The following is a 15,837-nucleotide window of genomic DNA, read 5'->3' on the forward strand; positions in this document are numbered from 1 at the left end:
GCAAGCTGTTAATCAAACATCTGGAATAGGTTATGATTACAATGCTGCTATTGGAGAATTAGGCATAAACTCCCCTCCTCGTGTCTGTGCTAAAGGGAGGGAAGTACCACATGTGCTTAAGGGTGTTGATGAACCCCTCTATAAACCATCAATTGTTGAACCATTTGATGCGACCTCTTCTGTTATTCAGGAAGAAATACGTGCTGAAGATCATGCTAATGAGAAGGTTGTTTCCAAGTCAAGTGTGTCGAAAGTTCCAGTCAAAGTTGTGAAAGCAACTGAGACTAACTCAGACACACATGAGTTGGATAACAAAAATGCCATGTCTACCATGCATAAATTGCCTGCTGTTAATATCTCTCATAAAACATGTGGTGTTTCTAATTGTATGTCTTGTGCTTTTAATATGATGTATGCTTATTTTAATGGTAAGCATGTTTCTAATGATAAGACTACTCCTCGTCAGCATGTGAATAACAAGAAGCATGATAGGTCTAAGACTGCTAGTCCTTCTAAGGCTAGAAAGGAGACATTTGTGCCTAAGCTTAAACAAAAATTTGTTAAGGCTGTTTACAAGGTCAAATGTTCAGTCATTGAGAAAGTTGAGACCATTAAAATTAAAAATGTTGTTTTTCCTGACAAAGGACAGTTCTACAAGTATGTCGGGCCCAACCAAGTTTGGGTTCCGAAGAAGGGTTAATCCATTTGTGTTGCAGGGCATTAAAACAGGTGAAACCGGGAGTGTGGATTCTCGACAGTGGATCATCAAGACATATGACCGGAGATAGAGCCCTGCTATCAAATGTGGATTGAGAAAGCTGGCCCCCTGGTTACCTTTGGGGATAACAGCAAAGGTTTATCCGAGGGATATGGCTGTTTGCAAGCTGGTAATGTTATCTTGAACTTGTAAATAGTTTCTATATTTTTGCTATATTTATATAAGTTTTTATTTGTATTTTTTTTTTGTAATTGTAAATATTGTATGATATATGAAATTGAATGCTGATATCTTGTTGATAGATATTTGGTATTTAATTCATTGATATTTGTTTTTATTATTATTATTTGTATTGTATTATTTTTTTTATTTTTATTATTTTATTTTTATTTTATTTTAAATATTATGCAACATAACAATTAGTATCTAAAGTACTTGACAAGTATCGGTCAATGATATGTTGTTAACATTATGTTGCAGATATTTGTAAGCTTTTGACATGAATGAGAATTACTTAGACTTTACCCTAAGTGATCAATGTTTTATCAAAAACTCATTCATATTGAAAAACAAAATCAAACTTCTTTCTACATTAGTGATTTCTTATTTCATGTAAAATATTTTGAAATCACTATTGTAAATCATTTTCTCTCTATTACCATATGTTATGTGTTACATGTTCAGTCTCCAATGACTTTCTTTCATTGACAGTCATGATGTTGAAAACCCACAACGTCTATCCCAGACTGTAAAGACAAACACAAAAACAGAACCAACCAACACTCTCTTACCACTAAATGTAGTATGAATGAGCGTGAGGGAGATAGTGCCTTAGTGCACCACATAAGGAAGGTTCTGTAGTCAACCCAGTAGCTATATCTCCTACATAGATAAGTAGTATTTAAACCGAGACAACTGCTAACCCCCATACATCTTCTCAAAAAGATGTAATGGTTGAAAAGGCACAAAAACAGTTACTAGATTCATTCTCTCAACAGGGTGCGTCTATTGAAATTTGCCTGTCGGCCAGGGTATCCGATGTAGTGTCACCACCTCAAATATAAACAATTCTTAATGCACAAGGAAAGGTTACACACACAAAGGATGAGTTGACGGAAATAAGAGTTTCGACCATTTTAAGGTCAGATTCGATTGTTCAAGGTTCGTTAATGGACCAATTGCCTTTATAGGTGTTAGGAGAGGATACTGATCCAAAAGCCATATGTCAGTGGTCAGTGTCTACCTCCCCAGGCTTAAATTCCCTGGATGCATCTGGGGATAGTGGATCTGACATAGGCGCAGATCGGCAACTTGTTGACAATGATTCAGATATTACCTGATGAGTCACAAGGAAATGTCTTCACATACATTAGAAGGGAACTTTGATCTTTATGCTAAATTCGTTGGATCATTGTTTACCTTCCCAGAATTCAAATCTGGAACCCTAAAAGGGAAACTAGCAACTTGTAGATTATGACTCAGATTCATCTGACGAGTTTAACAAGGATGGGGATTTGCGAACTCCCATTGCACCACCTGTGACCTCCTTAAGGATGGCTAAGGTGATTTTCCTTGCAGGTACAGCTGGAATATGGAGCTATGAGAGGAGTGATACACTTGTGAGAAAGAATGTAAACACGAGTGGAGAGAAGAGTGAAACACATGTAAGGTACACTAAACAGAATCACACACTCACAGTGAGGAAGAAAGAGAAACTACTTGTTATTTCTTTTCCAACCAAGTGAATATGAGAACTCCTTCAGACGACGGCATACATTCCTTCTTTAAGGGGGAGATAAAAGCTTAAGTAATAGTTTGGAGGATTCCTCAACTAAGGGGGAGAAATAGCAGGGAGTAAGAAAAAGATCCTACTTGTACACTACACCACACCATTGTTGTTTGTAACTACGGATCCTATTGTACGGGAGAGGTGGTAAACACAAGGTGATTTTCTAGTAAGGGAAGAAGCTGTTTTCAAAAGGGGAGTACCATTGGCTTTTATCTGCGGATCCTATTGTACGGGAGAGGTGGTAAACGAAGGTGATCTTCTTTAATCAGTTGATTCTCATAGGGGGAGAAGCAAGAGAGATATGGGCTTCTCAACAGGAAATGTATTTGTACAAATGAAGATGGAACTACTTGAAGATATGTTCAGTCTAGAGGAACATCTACTTGGAATCTGGAAAATGTTAAATCTAGTCCAGAACTTTTCTACTATTTACTTTGCATTTCTTTTTTATATCTTTTTCTTATTTATTAGTTGAGTTATCCTCTAGGTATTTCTGTGTTATTGTCTAACAAACAAATAGGGGGAGATTGTAAGTCATATGTCATAGCCTATTTGTATATTCGAGGATTCAACTCAACTCAAATAAGAATGTAATAAGTAAATAGTGGATCTACCGTCAAAAGAGATCTCACAGAGTAACATCTGTCAGAGGATTTAGAAACAAGGTTCATCTACAGACTTGAGGAATTAATTCACTGGAAGAAGTTCAAGAAATTGATCATGCCTCAGTGATATAAATCAAGAGTGTGGAATTAATCAAGTGATAGAGATCTCGTCAGAGTATCATTAATTACAAGGATTTAATCTGAAGAAAATCAAAGTATCAAAGTCAAGACATGAAGAAACGTCACGGAAGTTAGTCACTCATGAACCAGACAGTACATCGAGTGTCAACATTGAAGTGGTGGAATTGATTCATAAATTTCAGTGATTTTCAGAAGATTGGTTGCTGCTCAGGATTAGTATTAATTCTCTATTAATTAATTAAGTCATATAATTTAATTAAGAAAATAAATTATATCTGCAAAGATTAATTTATTTATTAATTGAATTAATTGATTAATTAATTCAGAATTAATATTAAGGATTTTTCAGAATTTAAATTGGATTAAAAACAGTCTTAAATCAGCAAGACAATTGAAAATGAACTAGCATGACAATCAGGATTGTCATACCGATTGTCATGCCAAGTCATTTCAATTGTCCTACCGAAAGTTCTACTGGGAAGGAGATAGTCTTGCTAGTTCAACTGATTGTCATACCGAAAGTCATTGTAGTTCAATCAGATTATCTTGCTAGTTCAATCCATTGTCCTACCGAAAGTCTTGCCAGCTATAGGATTGTCATTCCAGTTCAATTCAATTCTGTTGAATGAATTAAAAAGACACAGAAGCAGCAGAAAGAAATCATCATCAAATACACAAGTCAACAAACAAGAACAGAGCAGCCGCAGCAAACATTTTATTCTTCTCTGCAAAACTTCAAGATCAATTTCTAGATTGTAAAGTTAAATCCAATCAACTAGAAATCTTTATCTTGTTCTTGTGTAACAATCTAGCGGATCAAAATCCCTAGAACTTAATCTCAAATTGCGTTTAGCATTTGAATCTTTTTATTACAAAAATAGAAAAAGTTCATGTCGAATTTATTCTAGATTTGTGATAATTAATTTGAGATTAATTCCTTGTAATCGATACAGTTGTTGTAACACCTTTCAAGTTTAATAATATTCTTATTTAACTTGAATTTTGTTTCACATTTTTTTATTCCGCATTTAATTCGATTATTCGGTATAGTTTGTATTCAACCCCCCTTCTACAAACACATTGGGACCTAACAAGATGTGCTGAACAAATCTCTGAAAGAACTTTAATTCTTTCATTATATTTTGGAGATAAAATCTGAGATTACTAGGAGATGGTCAAATTTCATAATGAAGACCATAAGGGATAAAACAATAATTTATGGATCAAGGGTTACAGAATTCATTCCAAATATAGTTGAAGTTGATGGAAGTGAAATTCCAATGAAGAAGGATTCAGCTAAACTTGAAGTTATCCTGAAAGAGAAATGTATGTGCTATAATGAAGATTCATCTCATCCAAGAGTAATCAAACTTGGTGATGGATTGGAAAGAAATAACATCTCAGCACTTAGGACTGCAATCTACCAGATTGGAAGTCAAGATGAAGAGATGAAGCAAGTCAAAGCTACATTAGCTCAAGTCCTGAGGAATGCAGAAGAGAAGCTGATGTCAAACTTTGTCAAGAATCACTTTGGATTCAGATTGACTCAGTAAGATTGGTAAAAGCTACAAGGACTGTAAGTTGTAGTTAGTTGTCTAAATAAACTTTCATTATATTTGTACTTAAATGTTTTTGACATCATCAAATCTATTATCTTGTATATTTTTCATAATTTACAAGTTGGGGGAGATTGTTAGATCTATTTGAGATGTCATGTCTAATATGTTGTGTTTAGTTTCAGAACTTAATATCAGGACTTACTGGAAATCAGGACTTACTGAAGTCGGAACTTATATCAGAACTTAAGGCCGTCAGGATTTATATCAGGACTTAAGTGCGGGTACTTCAGATAAGGAAATCAGCTGATTTACAGGAAAGGATCGTGGCTAAAACAATAGAAGATATGCATGAAGAGTTAGAAGACTAGAAGACTTGTAGAAGATAATATATAATTGATATATTTAGGAGACAGACTTATATTCCATATCAATTAGAAGATATCATGTAACTGTGTACTATATAAACACAGCTTAGGGTTAACACTATAAGTGTTATCATTCACGAGAAAGATTATACATTGTAACCTAGCAGCTCTTAATGATATTGTTCATCACTGAGAGAGGACAACTGTTCTATTGTAATAAAATTTATTATATTGAATATACTTTATTACTGTTACATACTTGTGTTGAAAAATCGATTTGATTGTATAAACACTATATTCAACCCCCTTCTATAGTGTTGTGTGACCTAACACAATCAAAGCACTGGAACCATCAACAACATGTCCAAGGTGTGCTATCAATGACTTCCTCTACAACATCTCAAGTTCATAAGTTTTCAAGATTCCATATAGATATTCCAAAGTCATTCTGCTTAGATCTCTTCCTTCTTTAATGGCTGATATTTTCTGTTCAAGATGGTCAGGAAAAGCTAGCAGGAACGTTAGGTTAACCTCGTCATCTTTATAATATTTATCATGTTGTTACAAGTCATTTATCAATTTATTGAACCTTTCAAAATCTTCAGTAATTCATTCCTTTGGTTTAGCCATAAAACCCTTATACTAAGATACCAAAATCCTTCTTTGGTTTGACCTAACTTCCTATATTCCTTCACATAGAATTTCTATCTTCTCCCAGATCTGTTTAGTTGTGTCACAGTTGATAATGTTATTGTACATTACATTGTCAAGTGACTTTATTAAAATCAGTTACAAGCCACTATCTAGAGAGACTTTCTTCTTTTCAGGTTCAGTGTACTGTGAGGGATCCTTAGGGTCATAATGAGCTAGAATGACCATGTCTCCGTCTGTAGATTCCTCAACTCTTTCCATGGGGGTGAAATGGTCATTCTTGAGAATCTGAACATATAATGGGTTGGTCATCCTTATAAATAGCATCATATTATTTTTCCATAATGTGTAGTTAGATCTTTCAAAGGTAGGGATCTTGATACTGCTAAACTTCTGTGTATTCATTCTTCCAAAATCTTTAATCTGTTTGCTTTCAGATTTTGCTCTGAGGCCACTTTTTAGGTAATGAATACAACACGGGGGTGGGGGGGTGAATGTGTTTTGGATTATTTAAGCTTTTTAAATTATTTTGGATATAGTGAACAAAGCAGTTTAACTTGTAGAGTTATAGTGTTTAAATAGAATTAATAAATATGCACATAAATACAGTATCTTCAAAACTCACTTAATTTTATATTAAAATCAAGTATGTCTTGCTACAATTTCTGGGTTCTTTGTTGATAAAGAACTCAGCTTTTTTCTTGAGAGAGTTACTAGAAAATCTAGATCTGTTTGTTACTCTTAAAAATAAAAGACTAATGTTTGCTTTATAGATTAGTAAACACAGATTTACACAGCATGCAATAGAATGTACTAAACATTACTTTAAGTAATCTAAAGCTTTCCATTTCTGGATTAGTGTATATTTGCAAATCGTGCATGTCTATGACTTTCCTTTGTCAGATAATCTTGGAATTTGATCTTGTACTCTTCAAACTACTTTTCATAGACTATTCAAATCAGTGATTGATCTGTTTGTTGATTGACAATCTTGGATCTTTAACTGGTTTGCATTCTATACTTGAGGTTTATATCGTGATCTCCAGTTTGAACTATAAAGAACTGACATCTCGATAAGTATAATGGCTTATCGAAATCTCTTAGTTCTCTATAAGTGTTTTGACTTGTCGAGGTCTCTGAGTTCTCTAAAAGTAAACTTGGTTTGTTGAGGTCTCCAAATTTGTACATGTAGAAATGATTTGTCGATATCTCTGAGGTCTCTATAATTATTTTGACTTGTCGATATCTCTGAGATCTCTAATGAGAATTTGACTTGTCGATATCTCCAATCTTCATGTCTTCATTTGGCTTGTCGATATCTCTGAGTTATCTAATGCAGAAATGACTTGTCGATATCTCCAATCTTCATGTCTTCATTTGGCTTATCGATATCTCTGAGACTTCTCGATAAGTCATTCTAGAGTTCTCGAATGACCTCTCTATATGACTTGATCTGTGACTTGTAGATATCTTGACTTAGAATATTTTTCCCAAAACAAATTTATTCAACTCCAGGCTTCTTCACAATTTCTCTGAGGCATGATCTTCTTCCAGCGTTTATTATTAGGCTTGAGACTGTTTACAGAAAAATACTCCAGTCTAATCTTTGACATTTTTACAAACTCAAGTAATACAGTACAAAATACAAATTTATATTATCATACAACTAATTCTTAGGGCTGTCAATTTGACTTAGTCTTGTTATAGTACAAACATATCTTGTACAACACAATTCCTCAATAGAAGGTTTGGGTTTCGATTTTTTGTATTTACACTACTTCTGTCTATTTTTAGCAAAAATATATAGCGGGGGTATTGTTGTAAAATTTTAAAATAAAAGGACAAATTTGTAACTTCACAACCATTAAAGTGACTCATTTTAGAATCGTAATTTCACATAAATTTTAAATTATGTTTTATGTATCTTGGTTAATTCAAATAAAATACAAGAGAAGATGTAATGTCGCATAAAAATATAAGGTATAACAATTAATAAAATAATTGATATTCAATCATAAAAATACAAGTATGATAAAAAATTATAAAGATGAATATACCAAAAAACTACGAGAACCAGTTATATAAATAATATAAATCATAATTTCATTTACTACAAAATTATAATTAAAAAATAAAATATGACAAGAGCAGTCGTTGTGAGTTATCTAATAAGATTTATAAAATAAATTTTAAACGGAATGTAGTACAATGGATATGCATAAGTTTGTGGGTGGAACTTACGATCCTCGAAAATAACATAATTTCATCTATTTTTTCAATAAATTGTGAAATGGTGTTATTTTGTATTTTCTTGATGTATAGGGGTAAAATTATATTTTTTCAGGCATTTTCTTTGCAATCTTTGCCTTTTTGTTACCATTTAATATATAGTAATAGATTTATGAAAAATATATATTATTTATTATATTTACGTTTTTGAATATCGGAAAATAAACCAATACTTAGGCTTTGTTTGTTTGCTGTATTTTCTGAACTTTTCGGTATTTGTTTGAATTCTGTAAAATATTTTACACGAATATACTTTTTGCGCGTTTGTTTGGTTTTCTATAAATTATTTTTCACATTTTCCTATATTTCACATTTTTCAGTGTTTGTCTTGCGTTTTGAAAAATAAAATAATTTCCTAAGGAAGAAAATTCTAATAGGATAGTTATGATTTTCAGAAAAATTACTTCCACTTTTTAGAAATCAGAAAACATTTTCTAGATTAGACATATTTCAACCGTTTTTCATAATTTTTTTATAATAGGCAAATAACAAACTTTTCATTTCGATACTGACTTTTCACATGATATAAATTTCAGTATAAAAAATGGGAAAACTTACGAGAAATTTTTTGATAATTTTTTCTCGAGAAAATTCTCGGAAATATTTTTGAGAACCTTTTTGGGACGTAAATTTTTTCAGGAATGAAAAGTTTTCAACAAGGTAATTTTCGAGAATTTTTAGGGACCGAAAAATTTTTCAAAAAAAAATTTGTCGGGACCGAAAATTTCTGAGAATTTTTTTGTGCCGGAAATATTTCCCCGATAAATTTTTCGTGGCCGAAAATTTTTCGAAAAAATTTTCAATGCCGAAAACTTTTCTTGAGAAAATTTTCCTGATGGGAAAAATTTCGGGACCGAAAATTTCTGAGTAATTTTTCAGGACCGAAAAATGTTCTCGAGAAAATTCCGAGACCAAAAGTTTTTGGGACGAAAAAAATTTCCTCGAGAAAAATTTCTGCAAATTTTTCCCTTGAAGTTGTTCGGGGGAAATCTCGAATAATAATTTTCTGAGAAATTTTTCGAGAAAAGATTTTCGCAAAAAAAATTCCGAAAGAGTTTGAGATAATAATTTTCCGAAAATATTCCAAACAAACATATACTAGAATATATTTTCCAGTAAAATACTTTTCGTGGAAACATTTTCCTGAAAAAATATCTTATAGGAAAATATTTTTCGAGAAATTATTTTCCAAGAAAAATATTTTCCTAGAAATATATATTCTTAGAAAATATTTTGCGAAGTTATTTTCCGGAAACAAATAGAGCCTTATATCACTAGCTCAAGATATTTTGGGTGTCTTTGGTTCAAATGATTCTGAAATCATATACGTATTGTTATCATTTCAAACCCTTATCTGATGTTTTGTATCTACCTATAGGAGTTGTGAGAGTGTGAGAAATTTTTTCTATGATTTTCATTTTTTATTTAAATAATTCAATGCAATGTTTCATATAAAAACAAATCAGTAAGCCAAAAATATATTAAAATAATAATAAGATTAATTTTTAAAAGAATTATTATTAAAAATTCTAAAATATTTTAAATCAGACGTATTAATTTTAACACCTCATATTAACCTAACCTGATTTTTGATTTCAACCTCATAACACTCATAACTTTTCTTGAAACGAAAGACCCCTGTACATTCTTCTCATTAATGCATTGTATATTCTGAAATTATTTGTTCGGATTAGTAGTTACTACATTTTTTAACATTTGAGATTTAAAGATTTTTTTCACATATATTTCCTTTTGAATACTGTTACGCCCACTTTTGACATGGGTTCTAAATAGATTCAACAAGTTCTCTCATCAGGTCTACATCCCTTAAGGAACCAATTATCAATATTGAATTACGAATATATAAGGCCTCATGAATAAAGGTCGCCTCTTGTCACCACGTGAAGGAACAAATCTGGCTAGGGGTCGAACATTACATACAAGTGATCATACCACCATCTAGAGGTCGCATCGCTAAACAACAGATATGGGACTCATCCTAATTAAGGTTCACATCTCATAAATATCTTTATAAAAAGGTAATTTTCACTGCAAGATAAGAAGTGGGGACATGCTACCTTATCACGTAAAGGGAACCTCAATATCAACTTACACACTATCGATTCTCTATTGACTCGCCCATGACCAAGTCTCAAGAAGTCACATATGAGGAAGGATCGCTATACGTGGTCGGGTCTAATGTGATCGTACATACTCTCTTTATGGCCATATTACATGACCAGACTCTAAGGGGTCATGTAAAGCCATACTATATATAAGGCCACATCACATAACCAGACTCTAAGGAATCGCATGTGAGTCCACTAGATGTTCTCGTATCTCACCAACGAGATATATTTGCCTAATACAATGACAACCTATTACAGGCTAATCGAGCATGTGCCATGGACAAATATGGGTTGTCAACAAACCTAGGCCTTGATGGACCGGACCAAACCCAAACCCATCCGAGTTACTTATTATCCAAGAACTATTTGTGACTTGAACCCCTTTAAAATGGTACGTAAAACCTCTTATTCACGGGTGATTGAAATATTAAAATAAGAGAGAATAAACACTATTTCTCTGACATTTTATGAATTATTAAACAAGATCAGCTATAATATTCATTAATTTCCATCTCGTGTTTTTTGCGTTTTTCGTGAAAACAGTTTTAAATCAACATAACTTACTCTGTGATTTCAGCAACGTCTGAATTCGTGTTGTAATGAATTTCTTTCAACAACACATACTTTTCATATAAACACCAAAAGGTTCGTTTCAGGTTAGTTTCACCTAAATAATACACAAGCGCGAATTTGGGTCAGATTTCAAAATTTGTGAGGCGTAAATATAAAAAAAGCCCATTCTCTAGTTAAAAGATCCGAATATTAATAAATTTTAATATTGATATATTTTAACTATATTACTTATTTTTATCTAAATTAATATATTGCTTTATTAAATTTGATTGTTTAGTTATCCGCTTTACTATAAAATAATAAATAAATAATGTGATGATTTATTCATTTTTAGAGTATTCGAAGTGAGAAAAAAAGGAGAAGATAATTTTTTTACATATAAACTCAAATGTGTTAGTACAAAAATACAAATTTTATTGAAAATAAATCAAACTGACAGGATTTCCAGAGCACTAACACGTGTTTAATGTTAAGCACCCGAAGGTGAGCTCTTTTACTAGAAAATTTATATGCCCGACAAAAAATTCTATTTTGTAATTTGATTTTGAGACTCAGAAATATTGTTACATTTTTACAACACATCGAATCCATAAACTTTGAGTCCTTCCGCAGCCCGGAAAAAACAGCAAATTTTCCAATCAAGAAAAGGCAAATGAGACTGCAGAAGGATAAATGAACAAGTATGGGAGCCAAATATTTCAAGGCAATCGAAATCAGTTTCTGAATTTGGCTGGGATTCAATGAGAATAAGTTGAAGATTTGGCAACCATAACTCTACAAATATTGAATCAAATTTCCAATGCAGATGACTTATGTAGTCATGTTCATCAGTCGAGCTCATGGGATATCACAAAAGCAATGCAATCCCAACTTTCTATCTACTGGCTATAAATATAAAAAATGAAAACATTGAGAAATTAGTAACGGGGAAGTAGCTCAATTGGTAGAGCAAAAACAATTTCGTCCCAAATTTGGTATTTGGTGTCTGTCTTTCTTGCTGAAAGAAGGTTCGAGGTTCGAATCCTCGCTTCTCCGTCAATTTTTACACTCGGGCTGGTTCTCCAAGATCATGGATGCAGCATATGACATATCCGTAAATAATTGGTCTAAAAGAGAAACTTGAATAAGGGCAAAGATGCGGCAAATGAAGCAACAACATTGTAAATGGTTACAGTGATCCAACATGTCTGCATAAAATAAGCTAAACGATCCACTCCATCCGAGGAAAGTTGCATACAAAGCTAAGATTCGACATTAACTAAAATTTAAACAAGAGTTAATCTCCAATGTCATTACACTAGGGACTGAGGTAACATCATTAAGCAGCATTACACATAATATTTTTTAACAGTCTGGCTTCACTCCTGTCTGCAACATCCATCTAGCAGCAGATTTAGTTAAAGATGCAACACTGATTGAAAATCTTTAGGCAAGAATTCGGTCCTGTAAGTGGAAATCAAAAATCTATAGACATTCCCCAGTAAAAATCAACAAATTTGTATACAGTAGAATGCACACGTCTTTTCAGGAAATATCAACAGAAATTTAGTTACTGAATGAACCATAGCACAGAACGGTAAGACTAGCAAAATGAACAGAGATGGTATCTATTTACTTCTGATGACATATGTTAAAAGGCGGCAACGAGCCACCTTATTATTATGTTCACTTAATAGGAATTAGTAGTGATGTATTTTAATACTCAATAATATCAATCAAAATTTTGTCGTTGAAATTCAAAAGCCAGAAGCCTGCTCTGAAGAAGCAGAATCCAATCAGTCAAACAAAATCGCTTTAAATTAGGTTATAATATAAAGGCAGTAGCATAATAGAACGTATCAAAATGTAAAGTATAGACGAGAAACATGATCAATAGAAATGTGAGCACTTAGATATATGCAAGATTTGTACGCAGGCAGCGTAGTGATGGGTAATCATCTTTATGTATGATGTACAATTGTACATGACTAAAAGAGCATTCACAATGGCATCCCAATCCCCATCCCCAAAAACATACTATAAATAGCAAGTCCCTAAAAATTTTCTCATATTTTATTTACCTTCAAAAAATTTCCTACATCCTAATCCCCATCCCCATCTCTATATTCTTTTTTATTAATTCTTTCTCCCACCTCTTTTCACAACTTTAACCACTAACTATTATTTTATTATTTCTTACCTCAAATCTACACTCAAACTTGTATAAAATAATAATGGGGAATGAAAAACAAGTCCCCAAATATGGGGACTCAAATTTTTTCCCTAAAATGGGGAACCGGATGTAGAATGATATTTGAGCTAAATTTCATAAATTCCCTAAATTATGGGGATTGGGGATAGATGGGGAATGGGATGTGAATGCTAATATACCTAAAACTAAAACTTACCTTACTTAAGCTAAATTCAGATCCACATTTTTGGATATTTCACTCATCTATATCTTTAATGTACATGACATAAAATACCAAAAAGTAAAACTTTCACTTTACTTAAATTTATACTCAGACAATTTTTGATATTTGACCCCCACTAACTAATTTTAATTAACACACCCCTGAGAAAAGCTAGCTACAAATTACTATTTCAGATTCATAGAATCTATAGCCTTTTCCTAATTCAAATGTCAAATTAGAATTCTCAGCTAGGTACAACTTGCTATTTAAGACGCATAGAATATATCATAGAATCTATAGTCTTTTCCTAATTCTAATGTCAAATTGAAATAGTAGCTGTACTAATTTTTTAACCTTATAGAAGGCAAGGTATTATAATATGTTCCTAAGAGGAGAAAGCAGTTTTTTGAACATTGCAGTGTTGCACATAGCATTACACATTACAATGTAGGTTTCAGCTTTTCTGTGCTACTTATTTGAAACCCGCATTGCATGATTCCCAATTTCTTGGCTACATTATAACAATTCACTGTTACTGCACCACCTTAAATATTACTAAAAAATTACATCTGCAACGGCTGAGCATTGAAGGGACCTAGCTCTTAAGGTGGAATTGATGAACTTATAATGTCAGGCCTAGTGCAATAGTCTAAATTCATATTCTTCATAACCTACACACAACTTAACAATATTATCTATAGACCAAATGACTAAGTGGATTATTTTGATGTCATTATTTACAGAGGTTTCATTAGCAATTATAAAGAACCCTATGAGCACATATAAAAGAAAAAATCAAAGTTCAAGAATGCAAATACCAGTCCTTCATCTTAGGGTTGGTCGTCTTGTCTCTGCGCTCCTTCCCAATCTGTACCATTCCATTAACACATACAAGACTTTCCACGTGACTGAAGGACTCATACCAAAATGGATTTAACGTGTCCATATCATTAAAACGAAGCACACTACTATTTTTAGGGTCACAGATGTAATTAATCTGGTTTGGAGAAGCATGAATGTTGTTCCCAGTCCACGTCTCAAGTACAATCTCACCAGTGCTAAAGCACTGAGGAATCCGCATTCTTTCAAAACCAAGGGGGCCAATACTATACATCTTTGTCCAACTAGCTGTGTTCTCATCCCGCACATACAAATCAACCATTTGGTTTGGATGCTCGCCAGGCGATTGAATTAGAGCAGCAACTGAATTTCTCAAGTTCAAAGGATGCACCAAAGTACTCTGATTCTTGAAATGTTTTGGATACGGAATGTTCTTAAACAGCCCTGTATAAGGATCAATTCTTCCCAAAATCTCTAGCTGATCAGGAGTAAATGACTCCAAATCTCCCGGCTGTGCATCAATCCCTACCCAATACGGAACACCCTTGACAACAAAATTACAATGCCTTAATTTAGGCCAAAAGGGAATAACTCCCCCCTTATCAACATCTTCCCAAACACCCCGATTAGCAGAATAAATTTCAACTCGAGACCAACGAAACTGCTCATAACGAGGCGGAAGAGCAACAGGAACAATACGAATAATCCTAAAATCATCTACCACAGCATCAAAACCCAAACCAAGCGACATATTATCCAACATATCATACTTACTCCTGGTTTCCGAAAGAGCAATAGGATTCCAATACTTGATAGCAGGGTTCCATAAAGCAACAAAACGCCCAAACATTTCCTTATAATGACCTAAACAGACAATGCCATTAATCGAACCCGCAAGAAACATATCTTTTGAAAAATCAGGGAAGTTAATTATCCTAGGGTAATTAGGCCTAGCAGTGTACTGAGTATCAATATGGAGCACAGGAACAGGAGGGCCAGTAACACCTAAATAAGCGATAAGTTTTCGACTATGCTTGCTACTATCACACATGGTATTGCACAAAAGATGCTTATTAAATCTTGCAGTGTTGAAGTTAATGTGCATTCTTATAAACACAGGGTGCTGTAAGAGAGCTAACCAGGATTTGGAAACACATTTGCATCTTACCAGGGACTTAACAGGAGTCCTGTAGAGTACCTCAAGTAAAAGATCTGCTGGAAGTGTCTTGGCATTGTTGGGCTGCTTCTCCTCAGGTGGTGGTGGGTTTGAGGGGCCTGAGGGTTTAGTGGGTTTGTGATATTTCTTCTTTGTTTTGCCATTTTTCACCATTTTTGAGTGAGCTCAGTGAAGCTGCAGCTAGGGAACAGAGAGAGAGGGAGGGGGAGAGAGAGAGAGAGAGAGAGAGAGAGAGAGAGAGAGAGAGAGAGAGAGAGAGAGAGAGAGAGAGCGGGGGGGGAGGCTGAGAGAGAGAGAGAGGATGAGGGGGTTTGTGTTTGAAGAAATGAAACATCAGGAGAGTTGGTTTCAAATTATTACAACTACCTCTGTTTGAACAGTTGAGTGCAGATTTCGGAAATCGGAATTATTCGGTTGAGGTACCGATTTACGATTTATCGGATGATTTTTAAAAAATCGGATAATTAATCGGAGATTTATCGGAAATCGGTCAAATCGGAGATTTATCGAAAATCGGTCAAATCGGACAAACATTTTTGACCGATTTTTGAGCAATTTATCAGCGATTTTTGAAAAATCGGCCGATTTCTATAACAGACGAACAGGAT

The 15,837-nt window shown here is 33.5% G+C and overlaps 1 protein-coding gene across 1 annotated transcript; it reads right to left on the bottom strand.

Moving 5' to 3' along the window:
* Nucleotides 1-11,560: 11,560 nt before the first annotated feature.
* LOC141670687 (F-box/LRR-repeat protein At2g43260-like) lies at nucleotides 11,561-15,446 on the bottom strand. The gene is made up of 2 exons (XM_074476641.1): nucleotides 14,031-15,446; nucleotides 11,561-12,262 (listed from the first exon to the last, which is right to left on the bottom strand). The coding sequence occupies exons 1-2, from the start codon at nucleotides 15,380-15,382 to the stop codon at nucleotides 12,217-12,219; spliced, it is 1,398 nt and encodes a 465-aa protein (XP_074332742.1). The 5' UTR covers nucleotides 15,383-15,446; the 3' UTR covers nucleotides 11,561-12,216.
* Between the last annotated feature and the right edge of the window lie 391 nt (nucleotides 15,447-15,837).

Source organism: Apium graveolens, chromosome 7 (genome assembly GCF_009905375.1).
Source record: "Apium graveolens cultivar Ventura chromosome 7, ASM990537v1, whole genome shotgun sequence".
Lineage (NCBI taxonomy): Eukaryota > Viridiplantae > Streptophyta > Magnoliopsida > Apiales > Apiaceae > Apium > Apium graveolens.